Source organism: Dermochelys coriacea, chromosome 4 (assembly GCF_009764565.3).
Source record: "Dermochelys coriacea isolate rDerCor1 chromosome 4, rDerCor1.pri.v4, whole genome shotgun sequence".
In the NCBI taxonomy this organism is placed as follows: Eukaryota; Metazoa; Chordata; order Testudines; family Dermochelyidae; genus Dermochelys; species Dermochelys coriacea.
In genome coordinates, this window is record NC_050071.1 from 42616095 (window position 1) to 42629628 (window position 13534).

Genomic DNA, 13534 nt, shown 5'->3' on the forward strand with positions numbered 1-13534 from the left:
ACTTTTTTGGTAAATAAGGGATTAAATTCCTTTTTTTGAAAAGTGTTTCAAAGTTTGACATTAATTCTGTTTGTCATCTAAAAAACCCTTGCTAAAAATACATTAAAGCATGAAATAAATGACCAACTACAGGAAACTTTCCAATAGGAGACAATAGCTTGGGTATGGATTGTATTACTCCATTAACTGTTCTTCTTTTTTTTTTTTTTTTTTTTTTGAAGATATATTATTACAAAGGTCAAACACGTGCATAGATGCAACTTTTGGGCTATACAGTTTGTTAGCAGTGAAATCAAATACAGCCTTAAGAAAACTGAGAGGCATGTTCATTATGTTAGGTTAACATTTTTCAGTTTAAAATTGGCTGTTTTTCATGTTAGGGCTGTTTAAACTAGCCCTGTGAAAGCAAATGAGAAAAGACATAGCAAAGATGGGGTAACCTACTATATTTTAAACTATGAATAAAGGCAATTTGATAAAAGGCTCATTCTTGCTTTGGTTTTGTGCCGATACCATTCTCTCTTTGCTACCCTTCTATTTTCCTGAAAGTGTAACATCCTCTTTCCACCACTTAAGATAAATAATACTCTGTTTTATCATGAAATCTGCAGAGACGTTAGTCAAAATATGCAGGATTTTTCTCTAAAATCTGTACCATTTTGAGCAGGGCAGTGAATGGGAGGTTTTTATTGTGCTAAATAATATTGCAAATTTTTTAATCTTAAATTTCAGAGAGAATTGTAGGAGAGTTATTTGTAGTATTTTATTAAACTGAATTGCTCTGGTTGTGCTAATTTTTAATAGAAAATCAGGAAAAGCCACACTGCTGTGCCTATGCCATTTTACTTGTTACACATTTACCTTAACTTGTAAGAGCAATATCGATCATCTGCATTATTTGAATGATGAAGATTATCGGATGCAATACTTAGTTTTTCTATTAAAAACATACCCCATTTATTGATGGGGAAAGCGGTCAGATTAAGTGAGTTTTTGGAGAGGGATTTAATGGATAGTGAGCTTGTTTGGAGGACAGAAGAGGAAAGGCGTATCCAGGTGTAGAGGTGGCACTTTACAGTCCACTTCCTGGTGTACTATATATTTGCATTCCCTTGGCACTCCATGTATGCAGTGAGTGCTATGCGGTGTGTTTGTGCATGGGGAGAATGCAAAATATTTGTATGTTGACTGCAAGAATCTGTTGAGTGTCCTGTACTCCTTCATTTTAATGCAACTTCTCTTGTACTTCATTACATGTAACCTCTTTGGAAGACTGCTCTTGTGTGTCAGGGACTTGGAGACGGGGGGGTGCATGTTATGCATCAGGAAGTTAGTTCTGTGCTTCAGTGGTTTGGGGAGTTCTGTTATAGTAGCCATTCCTCCCTCTTCTATGGTTTTTTTAGGATTCTCTGTGGAACCCTGAGGGTTTTCCCTGCTTGTTTTTGGTCCTATTGTAATTCAGCACACTGAGACTTACACCTTTCTAGCCAAAAAGTTCTAGATGAGACATCCTTTGGTGCATGTCTGCTTTGTTTCTTTATTACTTGCTGCTTCATAACTGTCTAGGGAGTTACAGTTCTGCTTCACCTTCTCAGCCCTGCTGACTTGGAGAGTTAAATATTTAGTGCCAGGAATGAAACCTAGGTGTCCTACATTGCAGAGCAGAGCACTATCACTATTCCTCTGAGCTTACTCCTGAGGGAATTCTGTGCCAAAAAATTTAATTAGTTAGGCTGAGACCCAATCAGATTATGAAAAGTCCCAGTAATAAAAAAAGTAGCAAATGAAGCAGTCTCAATGGCATAGACTCTGCATTATAGAAATTCTAGATAAACAAGTTAGCTAAACATTTAACCCTGCATGCTATGTTAGTATGAAAACTCATGATACTCCTCTTTCTACCTACCTACCTACCTTACAGTGCAGTTTTGAGAAATCAAACATTAGCTTTCCTTCCTAGCACCAAGTTCCAAAAGGGAACTTATCTAGAGAGAGTCTTCGGGGTTTTCCACACCTGGTGTTTCTCAAAGGCCGCCCTTTACCTCTCTAATTTCTCCTTTTTCATGTGCACCTTGTCTTGATGGTAAATGGCATACCATAGTGGAACAGACACGGTGTGTTTGCAGAATTATTTGAACAGTGCTTCAGGGTCCTTTTGTCATAAGTGTCCTTTCTCTGAATTTTTTTAGATGTGCAAGGTATCACAAAACTCATTTTGCTTGTTGCTTCTGAAAATTTTAGTAAATTTCTGATAATGTATTCCACTGTAATAAGGTGACACATAAGGTTTCTGTTACAATCTCCTGTGTCCAGCTGTCTCCACTAGAATGAATCGGACAATATCAGGGTTGGAAGGGACCTCAGGAGGTCATCTAGTCCAACCCCCTGCTCAAAGCAGGACCAGTCCCAAATTTTTGCCCCCGATCCCTAAATGGCCCCTTCAAGGATTGAGCTCACAACCCTGGGTTTAGCAGACCAATGCTCAAACCACTGAGCTATCCCTCCCACTGGAACATTACTGCTGGAACAACCAGTCCATCTTTTACATATGTGAATTAATATAATAATAAAATAATATGGTTCTGAAAATTAAGGTAGTCTATTTGTCTCTTCTCCTTCCCTAGGAAAAGTATGCTGCTGTTACTATTTCACTGTCAAGTTAATTTGGAAATTTAGAAATTTTGTTTCATGTAATGTATATGTCTTTTAAGAGAAGTGTTTTCCAGCAGTGTTAAGAAGTTACAGAAAACATCTTTCCCGTCTCTTTACTAAAACATTGTACTGTAGATTAGATTAGATTATTTTTTCTTTTTATTTATTTCTGTTAAAGTTAAGGAGACACACTAAGACCTGGTCTTAAGAATTTGTATCTTTGCTTCATGCTGACTAAGACTCTGTAAATGTGTCCGTCTCTTATTTTGAGGAATTAATTGTCATGCAGTTTTTCAAGTTACTATCTTCTGCTTCATTCACTATTTTCAGTAACTCAGTTATTTCCCCCCCAAAATAAGAAGCAACAACGCGCACAACTATGTGTAGCTCTGCAAGCCCATTTATTACTATTTAACTAGTGTTTATTCATTCAGGCCTGTTTTTATGATGGAACAAAATCAAAAATGCTCTTTCACAGTACTTTTCTGAAATAACACATTAGGAATAAGTTTTAGCACTGGCAGGTAGCAAAATTTGGGGTATGACAAGTTAGCAAAATTGGCAGGCTGCTTTGGCAGTTCGTAAACCCTAACCCCTCATTCCTCATATACTAGATTCCTTAGAATCAGAAACAGCAATCTTCTCTTTTCTCTTAACTTTTTTTCCCCCACAGCAAAATTCCGCCATTAGCTAGTTCATCTGTAATCTTCTGAATAGGCAATGGCTGTCAGTTGTGTGTATTTTTATGCTTCCTTACTCAACCACAATAGTTATTGATTCAAAAAGTAGAAGTTGATGATTAAAAATAAAAATTTAAAAATAGAACTTTTTCAGGGTTCCTGTAATATTTTTCCTTGGATGCTCTTAGTTTAAGGGTCATGCTCTGGTGGCGGCAGATCCTCAGCTTCTTACTTTCCAATTAGCATTTTCAGTTTAGCTCACTTTTTAGTGGATGCCCTGTGTGTGGATCTTCGGTTTTTTTCAGACATGTATTATTTTGTCATATATTAAAATAACACCGCCAAAGAGACATTTTTAATGGATTTGGAATTTGCTCATTTGTTCTAGGTTTGCTTATTCTTCTTAAGCCCCCTGCTGATGCTTGTTCTCAGGCTACAGTGCTTTACTCAGAAGTAACATTACCTTTTTAGTTTCCAGTGTTGAGATATCGGACAAATAGCACTAAGAAGGTGATGTAATTGAGCGAGATCACCTGATTACAGTAGCCTGGGAGGGGGACAGTTTTCTAGGTCAGGAATAAGGATGATATATGCTAGGTTTTTTGACTCTTCCCCCTTCCCCCCAATCACAGGCACCTCTTTCCCCACAGTCCTTGTTCTTTCTGCTTCCCCATCCTTGTGTCTACCTCCGTCAAGCACAGATTAATCTTAAGAGGGGAGTCCTGATTTTATAGCCAGTAAATCTGTTGCCTGTCTTTGAAGACCACCTATTTTAGGAGAATGTCATCTCAAAACATAAGGTCAGCTGAGTCAGTTGCCTCTTATTGTGAAGACTTGATATCTTTAATATCTAAAGGAAAGTAGAATGGATGCTGACAAAAACAATGGCATAATGGCAGACCACTTATTGCAAACAACAGAAAATACAAGGAATTATCTGGGGTGGGGAAAATTACCAGTCTTCTTCACAACTATGTAAGAAAAGGTAGGGCTCATTTTACCCACCATTTTGAATAGGCTACATTATATTTAGAGGTATACGTCTGTTGGGGTCTGTGCTTTTACACATGATCTTTAGCAGAGCAACTCCAACTGCAGTTACTCCTTACATTTTAATCTTTAATAGGCAAATACTCAGCCAGTATTTTTTAACATACTACTTAAATCTCCAGTGCACAAGTCCAGGGTGGAATAAATTTTGTTGCAAAGTGATTTAAACCATTTCAATCCTTCAAAAACTTATGCCAGTTAGTAGTCTCTACTACGTGACTACCTGCACCTAGGATAAGTTTCTTTAGTGTGCTAGATGAAAATAATAACCTCTTAAATTGACATAGAATTTTCCCCTAGAAGGATACAAAGTACTTTACAAATGATATACTGGTATAAATGCCACACACACACACACACACACACACACACACACACACACACACACACACACACACACACACACACGAATTGAAATGATGGGAATTATCTAATGATCCTGCAGAGTTTACAGATTATGTGGGTGGTAGTATTGATAGTGAGTTGTATTTTTGGATAACATCAGTTATTCATCTTTGAAATAGATGCTTAATATATGAAATTTTATTTCCCCCCCTTTCATTATGTAACTCTGTAATTACGTAAATTCACCATTTTTCCTTTTTGCCTTTACTGATCATTTATCAGATGCTGCGTGTTTAATTTAAAAGGCTTTAAAACTTAATGCACTTTTTTAAACTTCATGAAATAAACCTGTTGAAAAGGAGATGCATGCTATAGTTCTATACAACCCTCCATTCTGTGCTAATGTGTGGATTCAGCAAAATGATCTGTGTTGTAGGTACTCTGGTCCGACATAGGAGGACTGGAAACTGTCAAATTGAAATTGAAGCAGGCGGTGGAATGGCCCCTCAAGCATCCTGAATCCTTCATCCGAATGGGGATTCAGCCACCCAAAGGAGTACTACTTTATGGACCTCCTGGATGCTCAAAAACAATGATAGCGAAAGCTTTGGCCAATGAAAGTGGCCTCAACTTCTTGGCGGTGAAGGTAGGTCCTTTATTTTTATTTTTTCTTAATCTCAGGATAGCATATGGCTTCAGACAATACAAATGTTTTGTGTTTCAGACCAACTTTCTGCTGCGCAGCTTCTCTTCACAGTCATTACTCATGGGCTAATGCCATCACCTGTGTTATTTGGAGGCAGTCCAATGTTGTTGGTGGAGGCTCCAGGATTGGGCTCCGCTGTTGGCTTCAGCTCAGGCAGCCACCAGATTTTCTGCTTCCAGAGGTGGAACAAGTTGGCAGTTCGGTTTCTCCTGGCCATTTAGTTTTATTTTTTATTCATTTTTTGTGCCGTGGTGACTTATAATCTTCCCGGCATTGGGTAAATAGCAGCAAGAGAGTTTCAACCACCTAGATCTGATGCTATTGTGCCCTCTGCCAGGCCCCTCTGCTCCCACTCAGGCATGGCAGAGCTGTCCTGCAAACACCTGGCTAAATCTAAGCAGAGCTCCTTACATGAGGCAGCACTTTCCAGGCTCTGCAAAGGGTGAAGGTGCCCTCCTGTTGCCAGCCAGCCAAACTTTGTGCTGCTAGGGCATGAAGCTTAGAGTCAGACTGGCATGTTGACAAACCTATCCTGCTCCAAGGAGCTGAGACTCCAGTGCAGAAAAGCCTGATCAGGAGCTTCTGAACTTTTGTGGAGAGGGTCTAAGGATGAGGAGGAAGCTATCTGGCTGGCACAGGGCCCTCCGTAGACCTAGGCTTGGGAGGAGGGGGAGCCTTGAAGGATCCAGAGTCATCTGCCCCCTGCCCTCAAGATACTGAAGTGGGTCCTCTGCTCCTCTGGGGAAGAAACAGAGCTTCTGCACAGCTCCTCATCCTCCCTTTATGAATTGGGGAGATTCTCATTATACTCTGTGATAAGTCCTGTAAAACCCCGAGACTCTCAAAAAGGCAAAAGGAAGTATTGCCTTCACAAAGCAGTTATTTAATATTGTTAATGAATGACTGACGTGAAAATCAAAGGTGAAACCTCTTCTCCTCTGAGGGAGGGTTTGCTGGGGCGTTCTCCTATCAAGTCTCTTGCTCAGTGCTCTGGAGTATGCTTGCTGCCCCTCCTGCACCCTGCAGCATGTGTGGGCATGCAAAGAAGCCTGTGCAACCCTGCCTCAGGTTTCAACCTAATGGAAATTGTGCCTGTCTGGCTTTCAGCCCAAGGACCCTCGGGACCCACTGGGCCAAGGAAAGGACTCTGAAAAGTGGGAAAGGGTCTTTCTCTCCAGCGCTCCGAAGGCTGTCTTCACAAGGCTTAAAGCCTTGAGCACTTCAGGGAGCTCATGACCCTGAGGTTTCCGCGGCTCACAAAGTGGCACCTCTGTGGTATTGCGTAGGGTAACATCCCTGCCCTTGTTCAAAATTATCCTGATTTACTGAGTCAAACCCCGAGTGGTACCAGGCTGTGCCTACAGTACTTACTTACTTGGGTGCTAGCCATCCTGGGGGAGCAGGCACTTAGCCTTTCAGGGTCGTGGGGACATCTAGCAAGCTACTTCCACAATTGAGATATGTGTTCCAGCTCTGTTGTGTGCTCCCCATGCCAAGATGAATAATGTACTACCTCCCTCATAAACAGCCAGGAAAATAAGTACTACACATGGAAATGACACCTCCCCCACAACCCTCACCTCTACAGGACTTTTCCAGGACAGGATGTCAGTCAGCAGCCTACCAAGGAACTCATTAATAAAATAATCTCCCTTTTCAAGCATTATTAGATAAGTGTTTTCCCATTAATGTCTCCTTTGAGGGCATCATAACGTCCAGATTATAACATCTAATTAAACCAAATGTTAAACTAAAATGTTTATATAAAAGCAAAGAAATTTCATAAATTTGGAAACCTAAAGTTGGTGCAGCTCCACCAGTCAAATACATCTTCAGAAGGGGGCTTTCTTCTAAAAGACACCATAGACCAAAGCCTTAGCTATGCCTTTTCAGACCAAAGATTTTTCATACATTTAGTAAGTTTGCCTTCTTTGTGGGGGGGAAAAAGTGGCTCATTGTCAATAGATATGATCCTTGCTTGGAATGAGACATCTCAGGTTCTGTCTTGGTTAATCCTTTGATGTGATTTGTGACAAGCAGTAGATTCTGACTTGGTGGCTACCAGAATAGCATCACTGATCATAAATAGATGTCTTGTAAATGCTAACTTTCAGGTGAGGAGTTATTGGGATAAGCGTTAGATAAATTAGCTGCTGAGATTGCCCAGAAGTGTCAGCCATCACTGTCAAAGCCAGCATAGCAACCATTGGTTGCTACCAACATCAGGGGTATCCAGGAAGGGATTATTACTCTGACCCAGGGGAAGAATCTAGAGCAGAAGCTTTCAAGGAAATCTAGATACATTTTCTTCCAGATCAACAAAATCCTCCTTGTAATAAAGGCAAAGAGTGTTTACATACCCAAGCTCACTATTTCTGTACAAGAATCTTCCTTCTGATCTGCCCTCTGCACCCTCTTAAGTGGCTGGTGGCAGTCATAGCAAGGCACAGATTGCACATTGTGCATCTTTACCAATGAATAGACAACATGCCAATCAGTACCTTGTCCAGAGACACAGGCCCATTCGGAAATGAACAATTGCTGAAAAGGATTCATAGCCACTAGTTCTTGGAAATAAAGAGGAACTTTTGATCCCAATGGAGAGAATTGCTCAACCAAAGGTCAAAACAGTATCTGGCTGTAATTGTACCAAAATGGTAAGCATTTGCAAAGATTCAAAACTTCATTGTATCAGTCATTCCCTGAGGGGTCATCAGTAGCCAGTTATTTCAAATGGCTAGGATTGCTGGGGCTGCACATTGACTTCCTCTTCTGAGTGGGTTTCTCAAACTGTACCCGTGGAAGTTCCTTCTGAGGACATAGAAACATGTACTTGATGCGATGCGAAATTAGGTGGTGTTTCAGATAACATCCAGTGCCCCTTTGTGGGCAGATAAGTTCAAACAATATGCTGAAAGCCAACCTAACTTTCACTCTCGACCCTTGTGTACTCACTATAGAAGCAAGCATGCTGGGACACAAATTTCCAAAATTTCATAGTACGCATCCTGTTAGTTCATTTCAGCTTCTCTATCATGGTGTGGCTGGAAGAAAGGAGGAAAAAAAAAGGGGGGGGGGGGCAAAAAAATCTGCAAACATGGACAAAGGGGATCATTCCAGTTGTCCATCTATTTCAGTTTCTTGTTTCTGACGGTGACCAGTACCAGTTGCCCACTACTATGGTTTCTTGCACCTTCTACTGGTGCAATTTATGATACTCACAGAAGTCGTCTCTTCCTAAGGTTGGCTTATGATTGAGGCCATAAATGTTATATCTCTTCCAAAACCAGGGAATAACCAGAGGTCAAAGATTCTCCTTGGGAATGGAAATAATGTTCTGGGTAGAGAAGAATCTGCTACCTTTCGAGACAGTTTACACAAGGGATACAGGAAAGAAGGAGAGTCTTTCTCCTAGTCCTGCACCAACCCAGGAGACGGCATTTTGGACATGCTAGATAGCCAAGGATCCCACATTGTGCCTGCAGAAAACCCCAGAGCTCTTGAAGCAAAAACTCCTTCATTTAGACTGGGCTGTATCCTGTTCATTTCATTCTATCCAAAATGCCAAGGCTTTCAGGCCTCAAGCTTGCTGTGGGCAAGATGTAAAAATCCTGCACCAGTTGGCATGGTAGGCTTCTGGGAAACTATTCACAGAAGTCCCTAGAGGCATTGCGGGGGAAAGTGTATGAGCCTCAGCTGACAAAGGTTAGCTAAGTTAGTTTCTGTTTCTCTGCAAAGGGATCCTTTGGTATGAAGGTGTTCCTGGGTTGGTTCACACATTACTCCTTAGTTTATAAAGCTCTTGATTTATATGGGGGGAGCGTCCATTCCTGCCTGTTGTTCTACTATAATAATTAAACTCTGCTTATCCTTTCCCTCCCTATTTCTGGGATTCACTGCTCGCTACTTCCTATGAGTAATGAAGAAGAGAGAAGCTGTGCAACAGAAAAAGAAATTTCTTACCTGAACGTTTTTTTCCTGTTAGCAGCTTCTCTCTGATTTCAACCCACCGTGGCAGTCTAGTGAGATACCAGAATATAAATTAAAGATTTTCTCTAAAGGGAGACTTGAACATATATTGTCTTAAGGTTAATTTAATACATTATATCAAGTTGTCTTAATGTTGATAATGTTCTACACCTGTGGTCTGAGCTGAAAGGTGGAGCCTAGTCCTGGAGCCTCCAGCAACAATGTTGGACCACCTCCAAATTCCAGAGGTGGGGGGCACTGGCCCAGGAGTAATGAACTCAGAGAGAAGCTGCTCACAGAAAAAATCAGGTAAGAAATTTCTCATTCCTTTATTACAGTCTGCTGTCCCTCATTGTTCCTGATCATCTTTTGTGTATGTAAATCTCAAGTAAGATTTTTGCCTTTTATTGTCAGAGGTTTATTTCATCTGAGTCTCAATAGTTCGCAACATCTCAGTCTTTTTAAAGTGAGTTTTGAATCAGGTGGAAAAAAATAAAAGTAAAAAATTGAAATGTTTAATGGACGGTTAGATATATTATAGTAGAGATCAAATGCCATTTCTTATTTAATGAATAATCCTAAATTATTATTATTTTTTTAAAGTTTTAAAATTCATACACAGTTAAGGTCTCTTCTCAGAACATTGCAAATGAATTGCTAAGCTTATTGGATAAAGTGTACCTATTTTTACAGTAACGGTACCCTGTTTAAATGAACACATTGCTACCTCCTCACTTACTATCTCTTCCCATCCCCCTCAGATGTTCTTGAGTGGTATGCGTTACACAAACTTGTTGAGGATGTTTGATTACAGGACTCTTTGCCTCCATTACCACATCTCTATAGGAGTCTTAGCACTGTTGTTACTTCATCATATTTAGAAGGTTTGCAAAATAAATTGTACCGACAGTTTTCTTGCATAAGTGGGATGTTTTCACAGCCCTAGGATACTTCAGAAGGATTTTGCCATTTAATACTATACTACTAATTAATTAATAATTAATGGTATTTAATACTGTGGTAATTGATTCATGTGAGAAGTATGGAAAATGTATGAAAGGAAATCTTTGATAACTTTCCTGAACGCCAAGGTATGTTAACATAAAGAAGTAGCAATGTGGTTCCAAGACAGGCAAAATTTACAGTCATAACAAAAATACTGATGAAACCAGACAAAATGCAAGAAGAGAGAATTGAACTTTAAAAACCATGTTTTTTTTGAAAAATAGACTTACTTACAGTAGCCCATGTGGGCAGTGTTGGTACTATAATCTTCTGTTGACCATCTCATTGCTTCACCCTATTGTGCTCTCATCTCCTACACAGCTTTCTTCTCTGCCCATTCTTTTGATCAGATTGTAAATATAATTCTGTGCCCTGTCATCTCCCCGAGGCTGAGGCCTTTGGGTTGCATCTGTTCCTGTGAGTACCCATCCATTCAATCTGATGGCAGCTAGTCCTCTGTATGTACTTTTCAATGAAGACATTCAAAAATAAAACAATGTAAACTTTTAGAGCCTACAAGTTCACTCAGTCCTATTTCTTGTTTGTCTGAGCGATTGGCTGAACAAGTTTGTTCAGTCACAAATTTAAATAACATGTTGTTTTTCTAATGAGCGTCATCAGCATGGAAGCATGCCCTCTGGAAGCCTGAAGGGGCATATGAATGTTTAGCATATCTGGCATGTAAATACCTTGCAATGCCAGCTACAAAAGTCCCATGCGAACATCTGTTCTCACTTTCTGGTGACATTTTAAATAAGAAGCGGGCAGCATTATCTCCCGTAAATGTAAACAAACTTGTTTGTCTTAGCAATTGGTTGAATAAAAAGTAGGACTGCATGGACTTGTAGGCTCTAAAGTTTTGCATTAATTTTGTTTTTGAGTGCAGTTATGTAATAAAAAGAAATCTACATTTGTAAGTCGCATTTTCATGATAAAGAGATTGCACTACAGTACTTGTATGAGGTGAACTGAAAAATACTATTTCTTTTGTTTGTCATTTTTATAGTGCAAATATTTGTAATAAATATAAAGTGAGCAGTGTATACTTTGTATTCTGTTTTGTAATTGAAATCCTCATATTTGAAAATGTAGAAAAGCATCCAAAAATTTAATAAATTTCAGTTGGTATTCTATTGTTTAACAGTGCATTTAAAACTGCGATGAATGTTTTTTAATCGTGCTTAATTTTTTTGAGTTAATCGTGTGAGTTAACTGCGATTAATCGTCAGCCCTAATATTTTTATAAGTCAGTAATGACAAAATAGTGCCTACATTTCCAGAAAACTCAGGTCATTAAAAAAGTAACCAAGTTACAATCCAGCTCGAAAGTGAGAGACACTGAGTGTTGTCAGTGTTGTCCTGACTCCTCTTTTTTTTTTTTTTTTTTTTTAAAGTCCTTTAAGCTCTAGCTCTTCTTTTTCCAATCATCCAGTGGTTACAAAAATATACACTGTACTCAGAGCTCTGACTTCATCTTGGCTTGTGCTGACTTCCTGTATCCCCCTGCAGATGCCTTTGTGCCTCTCTCTGAGTTTGACATATGCTTAAGTTTAGTTTGTCATCTGGTCAGTTACGTCAAAATATTTTCCAACTGAAATTTCCTCTGCCTTTCTCCTTTGCTCTTGGCTGCAGCAGTTAAAACAGATTAATGATGTTTGGAAAGGCTGACTGCCTTGCTTTATGAAGAACTGTCATTGAAGTTCTGGAAGAAGATCGGTTATCCTTCGGACAGGATTTTCAGCAGGTCCTTCATTAGTTGCCTTTCTGAGCAGAAGTATGAAATAAGAAGGCTCAGCAGTCATGACTAGCTGAGCAAAGGGTATTTAAAAGAAAAAAATTGCATCAAGGTCTTATGAAAAACTGTGTCGCAGACCTATTCATTAAAAATAGTAATAAACCCCCCAAGATTGCAAATCTGTCTTAATTAACAAATATTGAAACTAACGTACAACCTCTGTCTGAAAATGATCAAATCTTTATATAAGGTTTTCCAAAGTAGTAGCAATTTGAAACATTTTAATTAACTCATTTGAACTCAGAGATGGAGAAAATATAGTATACTCTTTAATTAAAATAGCAGAAATAAACATAAAACATGCCTCCTGTTGTATTAATTTAGATGGAATATATGGGACTAATGGTGATAACATACCCAGTCACTTTCCAACACTGAACAGTTGTAAACAAGGTTTGTGGTTTGGTATACAAAGATCTCAGCCTGCTTAATGCCATGGCAAACACAACCATTAAAAATTATTTTAATGTTTTATTAAAGATACAGAAAAGAAGAAAAAACAGTTAACATTTGAAATGTTAAGTATTAAATAAGGCTTTCATTTTAACAGCATCCTGTGTTCCATTTCCCTTTAGCTGGAGAGAGTTTTTAGAAGGGAAAAAAAACCTTGTTTGATAGTCTCCTCGATGGTATCAAAGATCGTAAGAACTGTCCTTTTTAGGGAAAAGAGAAGAAGTCAATTAAGATAGGCTGGGCTGGAGCTGTCGTTTTTGCTGTTGTAAAAGTCCGATGCTGTTTCCTATCAGACAAAAGGCAAATGCACACAAAAGGGAAGAGAAAAGAACAGCAAAGATAGAAAACGAGACTTCTGTCTCTGGTGTTCACTTTCACTTACAATCTCACTCGCACAGCACACGGTCTTACCAGCCAATCCAAGACCTGGCAAACTTATACCAGAATCAGGCTGTTTAGGGCATTGCTTTTAATTTCCTCTTTCTGGGCACAGGTTTACAGACTTGTTGCAAAATTACAGTCTTAGCTGGCTAAGCCAGGCTTGTGTTTCACAGAAAGAAAAAGGAGAGGGACAGGAAAGAGAAGAAACAAGATGGGGAAGGAAAAGGAGACTTTGCAGGAAGGTGGGAGCTGGGGGAATGCTCACTTCCAGGTGATGTTGGGGGTTCTTCCAGAGCTGGTGAAGGTGTCGATGTCCCCTCTCTCTCTGGCTTGGTCTGGTCAGGACATCTCTCAGAATTAGGATGAAGCAGGTCCAAGGTCCCAGGAGACAGTGGGGATGGCAGCCATGATGGTAAAGCTTGCTCCTTCCCCTTCTTTTAGTCAGCCAGCGTAGCAGTAGCCTCCATCTTTTGGTCTATGTTTTGCACCAAAGTCTTT

The 13534-nt window shown here is 39.5% G+C and overlaps 1 protein-coding gene across 7 annotated transcripts in view; it reads left to right on the plus strand.

The window, feature by feature from the left end:
• SPATA5 (spermatogenesis associated 5) overlaps positions 1–13534 on the plus strand; it is a 309590-nt gene that overhangs the window by 51914 nt on the left and 244142 nt on the right. For all 7 annotated transcript variants that reach the window (XM_038400580.2, XM_038400582.2, XM_043513109.1 and 4 more), the window contains exon 11: positions 5164–5373. In XM_038400580.2, coding sequence (XP_038256508.1) covers positions 5164–5373 — 210 coding nt within the window. The remainder of the gene's footprint in view (positions 1–5163; positions 5374–13534) is intronic.